General features: G+C 31.9%; 2 protein-coding genes across 2 annotated transcripts in view; one reads left to right on the plus strand and one right to left on the minus strand.

The window, feature by feature from the left end:
* Nucleotides 1-902: 902 nt before the first annotated feature.
* On the minus strand, nucleotides 903-22841 carry LOC123703128. The gene is made up of 13 exons (XM_045651025.1): nucleotides 22663-22841; nucleotides 17421-17557; nucleotides 16732-16875; nucleotides 12301-12393; nucleotides 11945-12050; nucleotides 11507-11620; nucleotides 10799-10960; nucleotides 8441-8536; nucleotides 7813-7944; nucleotides 7193-7268; nucleotides 5358-5539; nucleotides 4867-4997; nucleotides 903-3697 (listed from the first exon to the last, which is right to left on the minus strand). Exons 2-13 carry the CDS (start codon nucleotides 17555-17557, stop codon nucleotides 3691-3693), a joined length of 1380 nt encoding a protein of 459 aa, XP_045506981.1. The 5' UTR covers nucleotides 22663-22841; the 3' UTR covers nucleotides 903-3690.
* A 501-nt stretch (nucleotides 22842-23342) lies between these two features.
* The window catches only part of LOC123703130 (anoctamin-8-like), a 32429-nt gene continuing 31888 nt past the window's right edge, over nucleotides 23343-23883 (plus strand). Inside the window, exon 1 of the mRNA XM_045651028.1 lies at nucleotides 23343-23718. Within this exon, the coding sequence (XP_045506984.1) occupies nucleotides 23598-23718 (121 nt within the window). The 5' untranslated portion in view covers nucleotides 23343-23597. The remainder of the gene's footprint in view (nucleotides 23719-23883) is intronic.

Below are 23883 nucleotides of genomic sequence, written 5' to 3' on the forward strand. Positions count from 1 at the left end.
CTCTCGAGTCCACTCTCGGCAACGATTTTTAATCTGGAAAGCATAGACATGAGAGTGGACCATAAACACGCGGATAACAGTTGTTATACACTCGTATTCCCCCATTTCACTTCGCATTCCCTTTATATATCACTATAGATGGATCAGTACAACAATTTTGGTCTTATTCTAGGCGATTCGGTTCAACGAAATTCGTAGGTAGGCACCTCACACACAGTTTCCAAGTTGGCATCAATCATTACCACAGATTAAGAAACGTCGAATCATTTAATGCTTGAAACCAACCGTAATAATTATAAAAATACTGGTACAATCACAGAGTCGAGAAATACTGCGTGTAAGTTTTGTTTTTTCAAAGACGCACGACATTTGTATTTTTTGAGCAAACGACTAGTTACATTTTTTTTAATTCTAACGTCATCAGGTAACAAAAATGGCGGGAACTGTAATGTCATGCTCTTTGTTAAGAAATGGCTAAAGTTAGTTAACTCTATCATTAACCTTAGTTCTTGGATAAAAAAATATTTATTTTTCGTCACATTTTGTTAACTAATTTTACCCAAATCTTTTTAATTATAGTTTTTGAACCGAATTCAAGTTGTTTCACAGCCTTTTGTAGTCTTGGTGGTAAGTATTCTCTGTCCTACTTTTTTTTTTACTTTCTTTGGTATGTTAGAAACGAACACATAAATTTTAATTGCAATAAAAGTGTACAACATTTTTTAAAGCTGTAATTGTCTATGTTAGGACAGAGAAAATAACAATAAAAAAGAGGCGGGAATGAAATGATGTCAAGTAAAGCCTATACATATTAAGATGTCATTTTAACAGATAAAATATATTTGTTAAGCGTGATGAGGCTGTTCGATATACAATACTTATATTATGAAAAAAAATCAGACATTTTTTTTTTAAGTATTGATTTTAATTTTTTAAACATAAAATATATCACAATAAAAACGCAATCTTATTCTTCTGGAATCGATTATCACAATCAAACAAAAAAATATAACGCTCTAGTAACACGTTATTGTTTTAAACATAAATGAATATTGAATATATCTTACAGCCTCAACACACGCGAAATTTCGTAACAATAACATTGTTTAGACCTTAGCCTCTCTATTTGTCAGTCTCAGGGAATGTATCTTGGTTAGTCTCTTAGTTGCCTTACAATATATGTTCATCGCATCGAACTATAAACACCGTAAAAAATATTGGAAACAAACCAATCATTCAATTCTTTTTACACATTAGTGAGTCTCTAAATTAAAGTACTTAGTACTAGCTATGTGAAGCGTTATTATACTTATTTCCGTCTAAGACAATATCGTTTAGCGTCAGCTCAATTCAGATATCAAGGGTATATTATATTTGTATCGTTTTGTACACTAATCGAAGGCATGTACAGTTGGGAATAAGTTAAGATCACAATTTTTGTGCGTGACAACATATATTTTTTGTATTTTTTTCATCGTTTTAGCACCTCGCATTCGTTAGGTAACCGATTCAATGTTACATAGTGTGTTTTCGGGACGGATTTGTATAGAACGCTGCAAAATAAATGTTCTATTCAAGGTGCTTTGTATGTCAGCGAAGTTACGTCTACGTACCAATAAATGCGATTTGCACGACCCGTTTTTTTTAATAAAAATTTTCTTCTCTATCCCTACTTTCGTTTGAAGTGGCACGTCACCGTATTTGATACAGTCGAGATTTCCTCTTAAAGCTACTTATAGTGTTGATATAAATTATAATATGTATTCGTAATACTTGGTTAGTTTGTGCTTCTAAAGCGCGGGCTCACGCGTCTTTATTTTTATTTTTTTCGTTTATATACACAGCCCGGCGATATTGACTAGATGTTTAAGTCTTTCCCACGCCATTCTCGATGGAATAAGATATTTTTATTATTTATGTACAAATTTTTTCGCGCTTTTTCAATAAACTATCAAGACGTGTTGTTGATAATTTAGCGATGTGACCGAATAAACTATTAATTACATTTAATCAGCTGTATCGGTGTTTGAAGCTTTATTTACTCCTTTTATTTTATCATATGCCTGTAAAAGTTCTAGAAATTTCTTTTGAATTTGGTAAAGGAATGGGTGTTTGATTTTTTAATCGATTATTTTATTGCCATGATAAATAATGTAACATGTTGTCACAGCTGGTCACATACTCGCACTGTTATATTGTCATAGCGTCGATTTGTGCGATCAAACGAATTCTAACAATTTCTCTAAGATATTAACTTGTCCGTAACTACGCGATAAATTCGTGTTTTGTGAGATGTTGCCTGTAAACATATCATTCGGCGTTTCTCAATATTTCCTATACATATTATAGAACACTAATGAAATTATTCGATTTTTAATCTGTATACACAAACTAAAGGTTAGGTCATAGACAGGATTTGGATAAATTTTTTATCTGTTGTTATTTTTTGTGGAATTGACATAAATTGCGTCTTATTTCGACTACGCTTTAGTACCTACTGTATTGTTTCGATATCTCGTTATTTTCCATTATTATAAGGAATATTTAAAGCTATATACAGGCATGATGTAAACACATCTACATTTTGCGTCTCTAAGTGCTTCGTGAATGCAGTGAATATAATTTATAATCTGTAACGTAATTCTACATACAAATCAGGAACTTTTATTATCTGCGTAAAATCAAATATGATCTGTATAATTTGCCGCGTTATTTAAAAAAAAATTAGGCCTTAAAGTATTGGTTTTAAAACATATCGGTAACCTAATACTCTAATGACGCTTGTAATATATATATTTTTGTTATATTGAAAAAAAAAAAGCTTAACCTTACCCCTACGATAATAAGAATATTTTCCCATACCATGTTTAAAATATTTAAATATTAAAATGACCTTTTTTTAACTCAATACTGATTCGCGATAGTCTATATAAATATAAATTTCGTGCAAATCATTTATTATTAAAGCTCGCGAAATATTAAAAAAGGTTTTTTTTAACCTTTCTACAATTTACATCGTGATATATTTTTATAAGTAAATAATTAAAAGAAACGTATATAATTTTTTAGTTTTAAATAGCAAAAGAAAATTTGGGAAATTTTAATGTCTTTTATAAATCAAATGTAGTGAACCAAACATATTATTGAACATTTTAAAGAAGCCTTATTTATTAAAGAGCAAGAAAGTAGAAACTATATTCGGTACCATTGTATACTAAGAAAATTAGTTAAAACAGCAAAAAATATAACAGTACTAGATATATGATTACTGAAGACACTTTTACCAAAACAAAAGTAATTTATATAAACCAATTTTAAATATATTTTCAACAAACGTAAAAATAACATAAAAATATAAAAAATACTATAACTTTCCAATCCGATAGAAAATATTTTAAAATTCACATATTCGTAGCAATAACTTATTAAAATATAGGATATACATATTAAGAACATTTCACACTAGTCATGTTATATTTTTTGAAAATATAATATGATACATATTAACCGTTCACTGATACATATTGAGTTTAAATTAATAGCCAAATATTTAAAAATAAAAAATTATTAAATATTCAGCTATTTATTTTAATTATAGTATTAATTTTAGAATACGTTCCCGCGTATTAAAATAACCTTTTTGATGACTTTCTTTGCTTGGTGTTTGAGCTAAAATTTCTTGCACCTTGTTTAAAACCTGTAAATAATATAACGCAGTTAATAACATAATTTTAATGCTTAAAATAATGCTCGGTAATTTTTCAAAATCAATGATATGAATTTATTTTCGTAATACTTACAAATAATTTAAAATCTGTATAGACAAAAATCCGAGCCAATAATATAACGCAACATTTCTTTTAAATCAATTGTTTTTTTTTATGAACCAATAGCTATAGGTTCATAGCATACTATGTTCCTAGGGCAGGCGGAAATTCGTACAATGACCTAACAGGGGTGACCAACCTGTTGGTAACCTGAGAATATTATTAAAGGGTGAAAGTGAAAGTAAAAATCTTTATTTCAGTAACCTACATTACATAACACTTTGACTTTGACTTGACTATATCTAACTTTCTTTGCAGTAAGCTGTAGGTATGACACAATTTACAACAAATTAAATGTTAGACCACTTCTGCTCTTAGGTTCTCACTTCTAAGTGTTTTATAAAATAAAAATAATCCTACTAATATTATAAATGCGAAAGTTTGTATGGATGTATGGATGTTTGTTACTCTTTCACGTAAAAACTACTGAACCGATTACAATGAAATTTAGCACACATATAGAGGGTAACTTGGATTAACACATAGGATAGTTTTTATCCCGGAAATCCCACGGGAACGGGAATTATGCGGGTTTTCCTTTGCAAACGCGGGCGAAGCCGCGGGCGGAAATCTAGTAATAAATATTTTAGTAACATCTTATGAAATTAGTGAATTATTTAATTTTAGCTTCCTAATCCGCACCTCATCCAGACATGTCAAAACAAGTTTGTTATCTCTGAACGACCGCGTCGCTCACCTCACCTTGTACCATGAAAACCCTTACGCTGCGTAAACGATAAAGAAGTGTATGAAGAGCGATAGGTATCGTTTTATTTTGATGATAACATAATACTTCGTGTCATTGTACGAATTTCCGCCTGCCCTAGGGACATACTATAATACTGAAAAATAAGTATTACAATTCATATCGTTTATAGAATGCAAATATATTTTTTTACTGTGATTATTTACATAGGTTCGCTTTTTGCCAATATACTTATCAGAAAGAAACAAAAAGTCATTATTATTAAAAGAAATAATATACTTATTACACGGGTATATTTAAAAAGAAACTTTAAAATTAAAATAAATAACTCACACAGGAGGCCTTGTAGCTTCGTGTAGAATATAATCTGCTTGAATTTCCGGACTGGCGCCATCTTGTAGCGCCGGGTGCAAGTCGGTCATCAAAGATGGCGTCCATCTGAATTCCGTGTGCTTGTTCACTTGCTGAAATATTTAAATCAACAATTTAATATAAATTGATTTATTTACAATATGAAAATGATTTATTTCAGAACTAGATTTACGCCCGCGGCTTCGCCCGCGTTTTCAAAGAAACACCCGCATAGTTCCCGTTCCTGTGGGATTTCGGAGATAAAAAATAGACTATGTCATATTCTGGGCTTTCAGCTATGTACGAATAGCTACTACCAAATCTTATTGTAATCTACATACCAAATTTTATTGTAATCGGTTCAGTAGTATTTGCGTGAAAGAGTAACAAACATATGGATGTTTGTTACTCTTCCATCCTCACAAACTGTCGCATATTAGAAGCATATATTTTTCTGTTTTTCAAAAAATCACCTTCACAAATTTCGCATCAGGTGCGGGAATGACATCGTGAGTCAGCACTCGGAGTATATTGTTGGTGTTTACGTCTTTCTTGACTAAATACTGACGGTCGTACACCGCTGATATGTCCACTTCGAGGAGACTTTTGCGCAGTCGGACTATGCCTATGACGTCATACTGCCATATCCAATATCCTGAAATAACATAAGAAAATTGACAAATTTTATTTTTATTAAGCTATTGCATAGCTTGTATCGCGGGCCTTGAGCGCGGGGACCGAATCGAGAAATTCCGTAACGAAAAACCTCACGCTCCCCACTCCGACGGGCGGAGGTGTGGCTTGAAGGCATAGCATGCAATAGCGCAACCGCGGCAGACCCCGAGTGCCACACGTCGTTTTTATTTAATACAATAATACAATTCATTATAATATATGTATTAAATTAAACTGGCGCAAACATAATCTCTTTAGTGATTTTCCGCGAACCAGCCACGTCGACATAGAAAACAAAGATTCGATATTTATAAACATTGACAAACATACATAATATAAGTTATTAGATACATTTATAATTCATTCATAAAACTAACAACATCTAAGTACATCTTTTATTTATTTCAATGAAGACATTATATACCTACTAGCTTTCCGGCCGCGGCTTCGCCCGTGTTTTCAAAGAAAATCCCGCATAGTTCCCGTTCCCGTGGGAATTCCGGGATAAAACCTATCCTATGTGTTAATCCAAGTTACCCTCTATATGAGTGCTAAATTTCATTGTAATCGGTTCAGTAGTATTTGCGTAAAAGAGTAACAAACATACACACACACACACATCCTCACAAACTTTCGCATCTATACATATAATAAATCTGTAGAAGGGTCAATTCTGTACATTGAAAATATTGAAAAAATAACTAGCAGGGGGTGTTACTGGATCGATACCAAACCCAAATATGTGATTAAAAAAATTTTTGTCTGTCTGTCTGTCTGTCTGTCTGTATGTGAAGACATCACGTGAAAACTACCGGTTCGATTTCGATGAAACTTGGTATAATTATACCTTATTATCCTGGGCGTAAAATAGGATACTTTTTATCCTGGAAAAATACGTAGAAAAAAAATTAATCTCAATTTTTCAGTTATCCATAGACGTTGTTCTGTAGTAGGTACCGCGAACACACGTTGCGTATTATTATAGACCTAGCTGTATTTGGGTCCAATAGATATTTATAAGATGTCATTGTCCGAGTTACTCAAACTGGAGAAATAAACCATCCACGCAAAGACCGACATCCGCGCGGACGGAGTCGCGGGCGGAAGCTAGTTTATAATAATAGTAGGATTAGTATATACAGTTATCACCTTTATGTATTTAGCTCTAAGGTTAAGTATATTTTGATTAAATAAATAAATTTTTATTTGAATAAACGAATTTGAAGTCCCGTGTCCCCTAGTGGGGTATGGGGCAGATGTGAGGCATTGTGCATACATCTGTTTCACTGATCGAGTTTTATTATAATTTATTTTTTTACAACTAGGTTTCCGCCCGCGGCTTCGCCCGCGCAGTCAAAGAAAAACCCGCATAGTTCCCATTCCCGTGGGATTTCCGGGATTGCGTCATTTTCCCGGGATAAAAAGTAGCCTATGTCCTTTCTCAATCAAAATCAAAATATACAAATTTCATGAAAATTGGTTCAGTAGTTTAGGCGTGATTGAGGAACAGACAGACAGACAGAGTTACTTTCGCATTTATAATATTAGTATGGATTTAAGTAAGATCGGATAATCTGAGCTTTTTTTACACATTTTAATATTTTTATATTGATTTGATTTTTTTATGACTTACCATGTATAACAAGTCGTTTCAAATGGTGGCATTGCCAGCATAATAATATCAACGGGTTTACTGGGCACATGTCGATCTGTAAAACATATAATTGTTTTTATTTATTTCAACTATCATAGTAGAGTTTATTTTAATAGGTAACATTTGACAGTTCAATAAAATTCAACAACATAACCTTGTTAAGGTGGGCATAAAATAATATACAACTGCACAATTGCTTAACTTTTTTCAATTATGATCACTGATTTTGAATAATTTAATTTAATGACTAATACGAGTAATTTTAATATTTGATTTAATTAATAAACCATTCTAAACACAATAAACTGAATTATTCTACATTTTTAATATCACACAAATGTCTTACTTATTCAACTTATTGGTTATTTCTTCTTTTGTTTATTTATATACAATCATTAAATCCATTCAAGCTAATGTAAAACACTAGCTGTGCCCCGCGGCTTTACCCGCATAGCCTTCCTCGATAAATGGGCTATCTAACACCGAAATTATTTTTCAATTCGGACCAGTAGATCCTGAGATAAGCGCTTTCAAACAAACAAACTCTTCACAGCTTTATAATATTAAGTATAGATACACCCAAAAATAGATACACTTACATAAACTCTTGAATTGGGTCTAACAATTCTATCCAAATTTTCGAAAGATTCGAACGGACTATCGACCCAGAGGAATTCTTTCAAAGTCGATTTATACATTCCCACGATGTGGCTTATCAGAGGTATGTGTAGCTGAAATTAATATAAATTTAAATAGATAAATTTAATATTAAAATAATATAATTACTTTAAACTAAAGACTTTAATGATAAAAATAACAAAATTTGGTGTATAGTGGTTTATATTTCATATAACATTTTTTTGTGATATGGTATCAGAAAATATATCTTCTATTCATAAACCTTTAAAACAGTTTTTTACAATTAGTGTTGAAAACATTTAGTCTAATAAATAACTTCTTTATAAATTTCAACTATTTAATACAAAATCTATATATATAAAACTCAAAGGTGACTGATATAGTGATCTATCAACGCACAGCCCAAACCACTGGACGGATCGGGCTGAAATTTGGCATGCATGTAGATGTCATAACGTAGGCGTCCCCTAAGAAAGGATTTCCCGAAATTCTTGCGGAAACGGGGAAAAACGAGGATGCACGTACAAAGTCGTGGGCGGAAGCTAGTGTCTAATAAAATATACCTAGTAATGAGTGAACCATACTTACATCTTTACAAAACATAACTTTCAGCGAGGTAAGAATCATGCCCTCCACAAAAACATTTGTTATGATATCTTCGAACCTTCTCTGCGATACAGCGATCTGAAAAATATATTTTACTAATATTAATAATATAAATATTTTAAAATAATCATTAGTATAAGCAAAAAATAGAAGCGGTCTTAGGACATATCCCTGTGGCACTCCTTGCGTCACAACCATTTCGAACATATATATTTATTGAATTTTACTTTTATATTTTATAGTTCGAAATGCTTTAATACATTTTATTAATCTGTATTACTTTTTAAACAGAAGTAGGATTGTAAAGCTTTGAAATTCCAACTGATGTAAAAATAAAATGCGATTAACAAAATCAAAGGCAACAAGGAAATCACAATATTAATGCGCACGTTGACGGCTATCACGCGGCTACTTTTAAATGGGATTTATGTGCTGCTAGTGTATAGGTCTACCAGAATCTGATGGCATATTTATATTTAAGAAATAAAAGATTTTCATATGGCAATTTTATTTGACAACTATCAAAATGGTTGTCAAATTATTTGTCTTCTTTGCAATTCTTGAATAATTTTTAGGATTTTGTCTAAAAAATCTTCGAAGATGTCGAAAAAGCCGCTGCGATCACAAGCAAGAGGTGTTGTTTATAATGTGTATAGAAAAACATTCGATGAAGAAGGGTCAAACACATCACAATTTTCAATTTTGAATATTTTATTGGTAAATTGGACTTACCCGTTTTGATACTTAAAATTAAAAATATTATAAGTAGGTAACTATACCCGGCGCGGCCTAAGATGATCCCTATGACACTGACAGTTATTCTCAAGAGACAAACTTGTAATGGCGTCACCATTAAATTAGAAACGTATTGGAGGCGTCTAAAAATGGCATTTATTAATTTTTACGTAGCTTTATCCTATTACAATGATATTCCGTTGGAATTATAACAATTCTTATCATTTACGAGAAATTATATCAATCTGACTTTACGTTTACGTCCTTCAAAACTTACATCGTTGGCATTTATCGACTAGTGCGGAAAGTATCGAAAAACAAATTTCGATAATGGAAACGAGTTCACATTTTTTCCATGCTTAAGCTATAGTTCATTCACTATTGAATGGAACAGAAGATCGCAGCATACTTAATTAATAATAACCGTTCGCGTTAATTTACTTACCTATGATTATATAAGTTTTTTAGAAAAATTAAATGGGGGATTCCATTTTCATGATAAAATAATATACACTGTGTTAAACGGGTTAAAAATTGCGAGAAAATAATAAGGTGTATTTTTATGTTTTGGAAAACTTTCGTTTTACTTACCATTTCGTTTACATAATAGACGTTAAAAATTCATTTTATAATATTTGTAAAAACATGTTTACCGAGGTGGCTGAATGCAAACCACGCCTTTGTCTATAAAATAGTAAAGTATCGACACGATCCATCATACGAGCAATCACTAAGACGAACTGTCATAGGGATCATCTTAGGCCGCGCCGGGTATAACTATAATATTGTTTTTTGATTACAATATAATTTTATGAAAACTTATTACAGGAGTTTCCAATACGGCTATGCGTCAAGTCCAAGCTGTCCAAGTCAATTTTATAATTATTTGTGTATCTGTTAATACTTATTATGTTATTTTATTTTATAAAAAAAAAATATTAGCATTATCTAGTTTTGATCTGCATTATCATTACATCCATCCATGTAAATTCTTAATTTATTTTTGAATTTATTTAATTTGTCTCTGATTTTTTTCGTGTCGTGTAACTGTAAATGGAAGACACAGGCTCCTGAAAAACAGTTCTTACTATCTTAGGAGCCTGGGTCGCTCTAATTTGTAAAATGTTTTGAGTGAAATAAATTATTTATTTATTTTATTTATTTATTTATCCATATTTTTACATGGCTTAATGATAATGAATATACAAATATAGGTATGTGTAAATAATAATATGTATTACATAGATAAAAGTAATATGTATATTATACATGTAAGTAGTACCTACAAAATATTAAGTGGATATCTCATTATTTGGTACAGTATTGTTCACTTATGTAATGTGACTAATGATGTTGAGGACAAAATAAAAAATAAGCAGTATCAAGATAGGTCAGTCCATTTTCCCTAGGGTTGCACACTCAAAATTCTGATTTCCCCAATTGCCATCAGATTCTGGTTTACCTATATTATCCCGTACTATACTCCTCTTTTTTACTGACTGTATCTTTTCTACGGCCAGAATAAAGATTATAAGTGTTTTTTTTTTAGTTTTGACTTGTTTTGTACGATTTTTTTTGCTATTTGTGTCTTTTTGCTATACTCACAATATTAACGCGCACGTTGACGGCTATTCTCGGCCAATCAAAGCGCTCGAGTGTGGCCGGCTGCTTGTTGCCTACGTTCAGTGTTAGCAGAGTGAGGAGTGGGATCTGGTCGAGCGTGTGTAGTGTTGCTGCACTTATCAGCTCGTAGTCTATTGTTACGTACTGGAAACAAATTATTTATTATTATTACTATGTTAAAGGGAAAATTTATTTAGCATAGATGTGATTTGAAAGTCTATAAAACGAAAAAACGATCGTACAAGTCCCGGTTACGCGCAAGCTCGTTTGCAAGCTTATACATAAAAAAGATAGACCCAGAAATTCATAATATTTGACGTAGGAGATTATGAGTAAGAAAACTTTATGAAAACAGTGTTTCTCATGTTCGTGGTAATTTTTTTTCGTCTTATTATCTTGAAACTGAGTTTTTTAAAAACAGCTTTTCTATATTTTTTTTTATCTAATACGCAGCATACTAAGAACTGATTTAATTGAATCGATCGATCATTTCCGTTCCGTTCTTTTGCTGCTGTTAGGGTTAGTATGATTACATTCTGTTTCATTTCGAATATTAAACAGACCGAAATCGGTTTGTGACTTTAACCGCATAAAAGACAGAACTAAGTACATAATAATTAATAAAATATATTTCTTTTAGAGAGAAATATATTTCTTTTATTTCAAATAGAGAGCAAAGAAACATGCTACCTTTAGATTGGCAAACATCATCTTCGTCATATTGCACCTGGAGAATACTGTATCGTTGGGCGATGGAGTAAAATTAAACTTGAGCGCGCGTGAGTGCTGTTCAACGTGATCGTGCTGGAAAAAACATTTTTTACATTATTTTTTGTGATTTTTTTGTTATTTTATTTATTTATTTGTTATTTTTTGATCTAATAATATAACAATAAAATTTAACTTTCAATACATTTAAACAATTGGCGGTCTTATCTCCCAGTCAGTCAGATTTCGTTTCAAATAAAGTTTTCAATCTTACTTTGTATGTTAGACTAAAAATAATTAATTTAAAACAGAATTAATAGATTTTCTAGCTTTAATACATACAAACTTTAATTTTTAATGATACACACATAATGTCTTTAAATCTGCAATAAATCATATGATATTAAAAAAAAAACTTACTATATATCTTTCATTATCACTTTCTGCGTATCCCATCTCGCAGCCAATAAATAGTAGCGACTTTAGGTTTTCTATGTGCTTGAAAATCAGACTTTCTGTTAATATTCTGTAAAAAAGTGGGTCATAGTCGAGTCAAAAGGAATGGGTTACATACAAACATACATATGAAGCTAATAAAATCGTGTTAAAAAATCTTTAAAGAAAAACAAATCAAATTCCATTTATTATTCTCAACTTGTATTAGTTTGTAGTTAAAATAAAATCAGCAACAATTTGCACAAATTCTAATATAGCCAGTTCTTATTTAGTTTTCACTGACTTACCTATTAATTTATGTACCTACAAATATACCTTACCTTTTAAGACTAACGGTTGGCACATATTTATTCCTCAGTAAGTAACTTGGTCCAATAAAAACCAATTCGTTCAGCTGTAGTGTGTCGAAATACCTGAAATAAAAAGACAGAATAAGCATAAAACAATATAAAAATACACCTACAGATCACTACATATTATAAAACAAACTCCTTCAACTCGTCTGTCTGTCCGTCAAAATCCACTGCACTGATTTTCATTCAAAAATAAAAAAGAAAGTTTTTTTAAGTATATCATTATTTGTAAAGCTTAGTGTACTAGTATTTTGTATTTAATTTAATATAATTAAACAAGAGGTAACTAACTACATACATACATTATTTTTCCTTAAAAGCAACAGCTAAATTTTTATTTAGTGACCTTACGATAAGTGACAATGTAAATATTGATTATATTTATTGACCTTTGCCATGTATGTTTGTATCTCCAATTATTATAGGTACTTAAGTTGAATTTTTTTGTTACAACCAGAGTTTAAGCAATGACCCCTATGCTAGGTTAAACCTGTGTTATAGGGGTACTAGTAAATGTAAAGTGAAAATATTTGTTTTTTGTGTGTAACGAATATGCTCAAAAACTAATTGATCGATTTCAAAATTTATTTTGCCATTAGAAAGCATAATTATAGTTATTATATCCGAAACCGATTTTTTCACAAAAATCTAAGCTTATTTTTTTATTTTTTTACTTGAATTATTTACAATCTAAACTTTTCCATTAATAGCTTCCAAAACATATATTTTTATTATCATTTACAATCCCAACAAAATGTATATACAATAAAAACAGTTTGACATGCAGTCTTCATTTGTAAACAACTTGCAGCTTAGTCATCGTAATAATGTTATTATAAATAAATATTGTACATACCGAGGCTTATACTAGTTAACAGTTCTTTGTTTAGTCTATCATAAACACGCTTGTCATATTTCCGTTTCCAGTATCGATAATCATCCTTAACAAACGCGTCCTTAACAACGAAATACAAACAAAATCTGTTTGTATTTCTTACGGTGCATTTAGATCAAACGAGCGAATGCTCATTCTGACCCCACTATGTCAAATTATTTTAGCGTAAACAGGCGTAGAGCTTTCTTTAGTTGTTCTTATTGCGTTCGAAAAGATTCTATGCAATGTTATAATACTGAACAACACTGAATACGAGTTTTCGTTTACACAAAAATATCACGTAGGAATGTTCTTGCTCTAGCTCTATGTTCGTTTGGTCTAAATACACCGTTTCACATCGCAACGTAGCGATTTTTGTGTCAGCGATTTTTGTGTCTGGAGATAGTAAGAACGCTACAGTAACACAGGCTTTTTACGACGTTGAAACATTTCGTTCCCATGGGAATTTCCTTTGAGTACGCGGGCATAGCCGCGGGTGCAAAGCTAGTTAGCTGTATGTAAATTACTAAGACAATAAGTTGTTTTCGTATTACAACTTTTGGGCTGCATTATAACAACTGTTCTAAGCTTTTTATATAAATGTGTAATATTATTTGGCCAGAAACAACATTTTTCATATAAAATTCGCAATAATTAATAATAAATTGGTCGTTATTTCAACTTTGTAACCTCTAATAAACACGCCATCATAGATAGCTTGTGTACATAAAACATCGTACAGACTATAAGTAGATGCTCTGTAGTTGAACCCTAACCTTTAGCAAGAAATCAATTATTATTTAGCATTATTTGCTCTGAAAATAGAACTTCAACAAAACGTGAAATACAATAACAGTCGAGAAATCAGACCGTGACCTTTGAAGTCTTAAACGTGTTTTTCCCTTTTCTTCTATCGTATTGTTAGGACTCCACGTGAAACATTGTAACTAAGTTTTCTGGAGATTTAATGGGCTTCGTCTCGACATTTGACATTTTAATAAATCACCCACGCGTCTGTGTTTGGAAAATCTTTTTGCAATGCTCCTTGTTATGGCTAGGGGCTTCTTAAAAATTTAAGTACACCCAAATGAAAATTACTAAATCATATTTTTAGATAATTAAATATTGCAAATTATATTGTAGGTATAGGCACTGAAAGTCGACTTATGTTTGTGTGTGCGTAACATAAACGTTTAACGTTAAAAAAATTACTGCTTTTCTAGTTTATTTATTTTATTTGCACCACAAACACACATAACAATAATATGGGTACGACAGTTATTTAACTTCAAACCTTAATTACTAATTGTTATTGATGTATTAAGTGCAGTCGAAGTTTTCGTTTTTTTTATATTTAGATCCAAAGGTGAAATAGTTAAACGTTTAAAACATTTTGCACATTATCATACAGTTTATTATAATTACCACTTATCAGAGCCTGAAGTTCTTGTAAGCTGATAAATAGTTACATACAACTGTTTTACGTATTACGTACCTAGTAAGAGTAAATACTGTGGTAACTTATTCTCCATACTTATATGATCCATACTTATATTTTTCATAACATAGCATGCCAGTTAAGAATACTACCTATTTGAAAAAAGTTGAAAAATATCAATCGAATGGCGGAATTCGAATTTCTTTTTTTTTTTGCTCTTTTGATGCCTTAGTTGCTGTCCAGATGTATTGGTAGAGAAAAGCAGTCGCGAAAGGCATTAAAATGCAAAAAAATATACGTTGGAACAAGAATAATTTGGCCTATACCTACATAGTAAAATATAGAAGTCATGAAAATAAAATCACTAGTTCAACTATATTCAATAATTCTTACAAATTAAATACTTGCTATATTCAATAAGGGAAAGTAAAAAGTATTACATATCAGTTTAATTTAAACATAATATGTATTATGAATGCTTCGACCAATTGGGTACCGTTGATACATTTAGATCTACCCTTCATATGACTCATAAGCACAGCGTTATTTCGATGTTATTCTTGATGTATCGACAATATAACTATTATGAAACATTTATCTAATGTATTTAGTATTAAACGCCAATCACAACAAGGCGATTTTATTCAATCTATTAACAACACGATTATGAAACAAATACGATTAAACGTAACAGTGTCGTTACGACATAATACACTTATCTACTTTCTACATCAGTAAATTTAGCATACATTTAATATACAAATATATGTGCATATATATAGTAAACTTGGGAAATTGATGTAAAGGTGGGTCCACATTTGTCAAGTAATCGTAATCGTATCAGCCCCCCTAGCCAAGTGGCTTTCTGTTAGCGTAGCGTTCAATAGAAAAGACTACGAATGTATGAGATTGACGTAAGTTGTAGATAAGTAGCGTTCAATAGAATAGACTACGAATGTATGAGATTGACGTAAGTTGTAGATAAACGATAGAATAGACTACGAATGTATGGGATTGACGTAAGCTGTAGATACGTTTATCTACAACTTACGTCAATCTCATACATTCGTAGTCTATTCTATTGAACGCTACGCTAACAGAAAACCACTTGGCTAGGGGGGCAGGCGTATCGTATCGAGTATGCGTATCCTACGTTTGGACGCCCATTTTGACCAGACCGTCTTATGACATTACATTACACATTATTATTAGTATTATTTACGACACATTAAGAATTAAGATATGCGGTTAATAGCGATCGCGATCAGGGTGTATCTAAGTGTATAATGTTCGCGATCATTTGGCGTCCACACTAGCCAACATGATACGCGAAAATGGTCAAGTGTGGTCCCACCTTTAGACGATACGAATTATTTAAAACTGGATCGAATTGTACTGGCAAGTGAGGTTGAATTATTAAAAAGGCTCAGGAACTGCGGTTCAAATCGATGCAATTACGGATGCCAACTTGACAACTTGCTCTGAATATTAAATCGTAAAAAGCTTTATATTGGTACAATTTAATCGAATTGTGTGGTTACTCTATAATTATTTAATTATGCTAGTTTTCCGCCCGCGGCTGCGGCTTCGCTTGCTTTGTCTAAAACCTAATAAATTATATAATAAAACCTTCCTCTTCAATCACTCTATTAAAAACTGCATAAAAATCCGTTGTATAGTATATAGTTTTAAAGATAATCTAAGCATACGCGGGAAGCGACTTTGCTCTAAACTATGTGATGCTACTACGGCGAGATAAATATTTATGAAGAAAGGCATGTTTTCTTACGAAATTGTAGAACTACCCTCTTTTCTTTTGATATGATGAAGTCATCTACATAAAAAATAGTGACAACCCCTTAATCATGTTAATTTCTTTCATTATTACCGCCCGCGGCTTCGCCCGCTTTGTCTAAAACCTAATAAATTATATGTATACTAAAACCTTCCTCTTGGATTACTCTATCTATTAGAAAAAACCGCATCAAAATCCGTTGCGTAGTTTTAAAGATTTAAGCATACAAAGGGACAGAGAAAGCGACTTTGTTTTATACTATGTAGTGATTAATCTTAAAGTTCGACTCACTGTGGCAGGATATATTCCATGAACGTCTCCAATTTCTCCTCTGTGTCGTTGATGTATATGTGCACTCTTCTTACATGTTTCTTGAACAGTGACGTCACGAACGCGCTCTTCTCCAGATGTTTCACGCTTAACTTTAACAATTCCCTGTAATATAAGAAAAATTCTGTAGTTTTGCTTAAGTGAAGCTTCTTCTTCTCTTTGTCTATGACTTCTTTAATATTTAATTAATCAAAATAATGATATAAAGATATTATATGGAATAAGTGAACTGAAACTGGTTTAGATTTTAATATTGTAACAAAATAAAAAGGCGCATTACAAAAATTGTTTTTTTTTTTATTTCAACTGACAATCAATTAAACGAAGTTAGAAAATTTATTTCTAACCTTACTTTGGCTGAAATGACTTTTATAATGTTTAATTTGTTATAATATTTAAATATCTACATACTAATATTATGTATAAATATTTCCAACATGTTTATTTGCGTCCTTGAATTTATGTAACTCAAAAACAGTACTTATTTTTAAGTTTTACCATTAGAATGCTACATTTTTACCATAGAACATACATATATCATATTCAAACTTTCTCTTACTTTTATATAAAATTCATATTTTTTTTACAAAGCTAGTTAACATAAGCCTAAAGTTAAGTACTGTAAGCTAGTAGATGCTAATACAACTTACTTCTTTCCCTCATACACCAAGATGGAAGACCGCCAATGCCTGCAGGTGGCCGTCGCGGCAAGAGCGTCTTTCAAACTGAGGTGTTCCAGCACCGACCGCAAGGGGAGTATTGGTAGGCTGCCCCATCCTACTGACATCTGTTAATACAAGATGTATTTAGTACTAGAGTTCCACCCGCATGTTCAAAGAAATCCCGCATGTTCAAAGAAATCCCGCATGTTCAAAGAAAAACCCGCATAGTTCCTGTTCCTGTGGGATTACCGGGATAAAAAGCAGCCTACATACGAAATTTCATTGTAATCAGTTCAGTAGTATTTGCGTAAAAGAGTAACATCCATCATCATAAATTTTCGCATTTATATTATTAGTTGGATTCTTTGTGATTAAAATTCAAATACAATGTCACTATGTATAAAGGTGTTTATTTACTTTACCTAAATGTTGATCAGGTGTAAGTTGTGATTCGAACAAGTTGAGGTCCTATTTAGTTTGTAAAGAAACCGAATCTTACCTAACCTTTACTGAATGTTCAATTTATAATTTAAGCTTTTCATTGATATATTATAAACAGGGATGTAACGGAGGTAGTTTTATCGGAACCGAAATCGGAATCGGAGTTTTCAAATTTGGTTTATCGGAATCGGAATCGAAATCGGAATCGAAATCGGAGGCAGGGTCAGTTTGTTTTTAAAGGACAAATAAAACATTACTTATAGTCAATTCTTTTCATTTTTATTTTTTATTATAAAATAAAAAACAACTGTGAAAAAAAATTGGCATAATTCGAAATGAACAAAAGATAAAATTAATGAATTTAAAGTTTAATTAAAATTAAAACCCAAAGTAGCGTGTTACATTTGGTGACATTACAATAAATGAACAATAGCTAAAGCAAATTAAATCAAAATGGACTCCAAAAGTAATGTATTGTACTTTATGAACAAAAGCTTTGATGCTTTGTCCCCATCCAATCTATTTCTTAAAGAGTCGTAAATTAGGCCAGCACCACTAAAAAGTTGTTCGCTAGCTACCGAGCCCGGTGGACATGACAAATATTGCCGGGCAATTGATTGTAGGGGCCGGAATTTTGTACAACTGGACTTAGGTTTCATTATCCCACACAAAAACAGATCACTTTCATTGATAATAAGCCGCAAAAATCAAAACAATTATCTATAACCTATAAACGTGTCTTGGGCGTAACAAATAATAACAAGTGAAAAAATAATTGATGATAGAGTGCACGTAGTGGGGGTCGGGGGATTCCCCGCGCGACATGTATGAACCTGTTCGGCACAGGCCGTCGCGCGCCGCCCGCTTTGTTTCGTTCGACCTCCGATTAACATCCGATACAAAAGTATCGGAACCGAAGTTGGAACCGAAAGTGTAATAATAATCGGAAGTTCCGACTTAACGGAACCGGAATCGAAGCTCCGTTACATCTCTGATTATAAATTACAATTATTTGTAAGCAGTACCATCACAATATTATGCCAATACTAATATATTCAATCTAATCATAATTGATTACTGATTACATAAGATTGTTTTCTACACTATATACTTACACAAAATACTATTACATAGGTATACTAAATATAGATTAAATATCTAATAAGAAAATAAAAAAATTATCACAAACTTATTTAACTGATTCAAGATACTATAATGCAAAGAATGACAAAATTGTTTTTGAATGAATATAGGAGAATGTTATTAATATTATGTCACAAAGAAGTTGATTGTGACTGTGCTAAGCACAGAACAGTAAGAACATAATAGAAGTGAGATGTGGGCGTGGCCCACGTGTCACTAGTAAGGTAAGATCACCTAACTCGCTCTCAGTTGTGCGCAGAAAAATATTCGAGTCGGTTGTCAACTGTCAAACCTTATTTCCATATTTATTCATTATTTAGAGCGTGTTGTTCGGTATTAGAGTGGAAAAATGATAGGAGACGAAATGATATCAGCAATCGAGGCATTTCATACCATCGGTAAGTCTTATTTTAATTTATTTTAAATATATTTTATGTTACAACTTCGCTTGTCGTAATTTGTCAAAAATTTATAAAAATATTAAGTCAAAATGAACCTTAATCCATAAGAGATAAGTACTAATATAGATTGAACAGCAAACAAGACTTTCTGGAATATTAATGAAATAAACAAACGAATGTCGGATTAGTGATGCATGTGGCGCATATCGACAGTATCGATACTTTAGAAAAGACAAACATTTCAAATATTAAATTTTATTCTATTTTTCCTTAGCTTTCATTTGTCCTATTTATTTATAGATTTTCGAAAGAGCCTAATTTAAAAGAGAAATGGATAATAAATGCAACGTGACGAGTTAACTGGATGCCGAACAGCAATAAGCAGTCTAACAAAGGCCACCGATACATCAAACCTACGGCAGTTCCAAGATTTAAAATAATGCATATTTTCTGTTTGTTTTGTAAAATTAATATAGATTTATACTATTCTATTCCGTTTTTTATTTAAATATAATAATATGAAAAGACGTACTTAGTAATAATAAACATACTCCAAAATGTGACACATTATCCTATACTCATATAATAGAAAGAAAAAAAAATGCACAAAAATATATTTATTTGTGAATTATCGATAACAAGGCTGACATCCCTTAGAGCATAGCATCAGGTTAATGTCAAGTTAATGTCATTAATTTAGAGTGACACAAATTTCAACCTTATCTTTATGTGTAGAGGTTCAAAGTTATATATGTATTGAAAACCAACGCCATCTGTTGTGGAATAGCTGAATGTTTTCGAATTTGGAATTTCTGAGCAAAGAGAAACAAAACAGCTAATATACCTAGGGATGTTATACTAAAATAAACCGTAACTTGGTTCGTTAGGGTACATATTGAAATGCTGAATTTATAACCTAAGTCAGTTTTTACTCAAATTAAGCTGTCCAATCAAAGGCATAGTTTACTTGTAGTGTACTGTATAACTATCGGTTTAAATGTGTGGGTTTGGCGACACTGGTTTTCATACTAATGATGACATTATAGCACTTCTATTATGTTCTTACTGTTCTGTGGTGCTAAGACTGGTATAAAAAATTATATTTTTGAGCAGTATTCATGTATGTCTAGGAAGTATTTTATGTTTTCATTTTTGTATTTCCTCACTGTGTATACAATGAAAAATAAATAAATAAATAAAACTAAATAAGTATTTAATACAATAGGAATTTAGAACTGAAGTTATTTTAATAAATGGAAAACCACATTATGTTAGTGACTCAAACGCCCAAAATTTTTAAAAGTATGAGATTATACCTGTGATGAAACCTGATTTAAAAAGAGATAGGCAAAAAGTGAAAATATCTATACATAATATTATGCTTAATATACAATTATAATTTTATAATAAACCCTGATGACCTTAAGTATGTTACCTATATATTATGTATTAAACCAGTAAAAAAAATAAATGCCAATGCATACCAATCCTAAAGATATTGGTATTTCTTTAGAAATTTGCGGCACGAATTAAGGGGGGGGAGGGGAGGGAAAGGGAGGGGGGAGGTAAGGGGAGACCCCCTGTGAAGTGGGGGGGTGCGGAAACCCCCCCTTCTATTTTTTTTTAAATTTATATTTATACTAGCTTACCGCCCGCGGCTTCGCCCGCTTTGTCTAAAACCTAATAAATTATATACTAAAACCTTCCTCTTGAATCACTCTATCTATTAAAAAAAACCGCATCAAAATCCGTTGCGTAGTTTTAAAGATTTAGGCATACAAAGGCACATAGGCAAATAGGGACAGAAAAAGCGACTTTGTTTTGTACTATGTAGTGAAATGTAGTTAGAAATATATAGAAGATTATAGGCTTTCTTGACTGCTCCGGCGCTGCAGAACGTGGCGCTTGCCCCCGTGTACCTCGTTGCAGGCAGGAGTCTTCACTCGCCTTCGTAGCTTCGGCTTTTTGGTCGCCTTTGGCGACCAGCCTCAGCCACTCCGGCTCGCTTGACTCTACCTGCTCCTCAGCACACGCGGGCGCCACGCTCCTCCGCGCCTCCGACTTTTTTAATACACTCTAGTGTATGACAGACAAGTACCACGTGGAATCGGGGTGGACAGATTCAGTTCTGTTACTAACAATTTGTGTGCAATATACATACAATAAAAAAAACATTTTTTTAATAATTATACATGTTTGATACAATTTACAAGGGCAATGAATGGATCAATTTTATTTTTTTCCAATCAGCTGCAGCGTCTCCACATATTATATTATTTGTTCTTTAATAATATCATCAAAGTTTGGGTGGTTATAGTTTAAAAAATCTCTATACAACACGCCACTGGGACTCAATTCTTTGAGTATGAGTCCCATCAGGGGCAACAAATGGGTTGTCTGGGTCTGAGTGATTAACTTTTTTAAAAACATACCCATGTTGGCCCAATCATATACTACTCGCCAATAATCCGTATGAATTGTTGTCCCTCAGCAACATGCTCTTGAATGAACTATGGTTGTGCTATGGTTTTTAATGTACATTTTGACATTTGTTATCTCTTTCAAACACAATTCTTGTAGGTAGGTAGCTGTAGGTAGGTAGTTTTGTCAATGTAACTCAAACAATTTTGAACATAACTTCAAAAATTAAAATTAAGATTTCTCTGTAATTACACGTTTCCGCACGAAAAGCCGCTAATGTATGTTTCGGGGCATTATTATCGATCGAAAAAAATTAAAATCACGCCGAAATTCGTGCCGCAAGTTTCTAAAGTCAACCCAAGATGTTTCCTATATATATATATATATATAGATTTTTAAGGTATATAGTTTTTTTTTAACAACTATTAATTTCTTATATCGATTTAAATAATGAGGATAAAACTTTTCCATAAATCGTAAGCAAAACCATGACCTTCACTACTGTGTCCGATTGCCACAATTACGATTCACTTCATGGCACTCCCGTACGTGTGCGTTGAGCAAATAAAAACAAGTGACGACAAACTCAGCTGTAAACCAAAGCTATGACGATGTAACAGCTGTTTGCGAGAAAGTGGGCTAAATAATATGGATTTCCGAAACTGCGCAAAACCCATAAAACTACTCCCAAAATATCGAAAAACGAAAGTTTCTAAGTGCATTTAATACTTCAATTTATACGGGTATTATTTATTAAAATTAAAATAATTTTACACATTTATTTCGCACAAACAAAGAAAGGTCATTAAAATACCAATACGCACCTTCAGTTGTATGTCTCGTTTTCACCTTTGTAGAGTAATAATCGATTCTTAGCTTTTATTAAAAAAACTTCGTATGACACTTAATATAAACCGAATAATAAAATTGTGAAGTTACACGTCCATTAACTCTTTAATTATCGCGCAAAATAATGAAAGAATGGAAAACGGGTGAATCGCTTGAATACATAACGAAGATTGTCAAACGTCAGTCGTCAACTTTTCTTTGAGTTTGACATTTGACAATGACAAATTACCTAGGTACATTAGAAAAGGTGTGCTCACGGATGGCTCACATTACGAACTAAATAAAAAATAAATTAGAAAATCATTTAAACTCTTGCTTCTGTGTACAATTTCTAGAATTCCTTTTTTTTAACCATCCTGAATACACATGATATTTATTTTTTTACAGGATTGCAACTACTTACAATTATTATCAATACGTGAATAATTCTGTTAGTTGCGGTATAAAAGATAATAGCTACTTAAATATGTTTCACACTTTTCGTAGTTCTAGGTATTATATAATGTTAATCCTTATGTAAATCAGTGTAAATATAATTTTAGGGAAACTTTTTTTCGTGTTTTTTTCCTTGTCTTTAAGTATGGCAACTATTTAAATGGCGGCTAAAAATCAATTTTGAATTCTGACAGATGCAGTCAAATTGAGAACATTGAGAATATCAAATGGCAAATGGGTGTCTATCACGCAATTGTATTTAAAACGAAATTACAACTCAAAACAATTTTAATTATTTGACGAAATACATTTAAAAAAATGCCTTTATGAATAATAAAAAAATAATAATCCAGCAATATTGCCAGCGCTGTGAAAATATACTATAATAGATTTAGTTTTCTATTATAATTGATGATGTAAGAACATTGAAGGTCTAATGCGTGCGTTGTTTGTTGCTTAAATCTGCATTTTGGGCATGGAAAGTGACATCATGGCATCTGGAAATTGCGATAAGGAAGAAAATGAAAGCAGCTCCCATTCAACGCCGGGAGAACACAAGTCATTCGCGGAATTTGCTAAGGACAAATTGGATAGCGGTAAGTATATGTTTTATTTTATTTTTAAATAATAGCTTGTGTATTTACAGTAGAATCTAGTAATTTTGTTATTTTGTAACAGTTGTAACAGTGTTGTGAAGTAATTTTTTGGAAAACATTTTATTTCTTAATTATTCTATGTAAAATGTTTTGCGATGTTGTATA

This window comes from Colias croceus, chromosome 25 (genome assembly GCF_905220415.1).
Source record: "Colias croceus chromosome 25, ilColCroc2.1".
Lineage (NCBI taxonomy): Eukaryota > Metazoa > Arthropoda > Insecta > Lepidoptera > Pieridae > Colias > Colias croceus.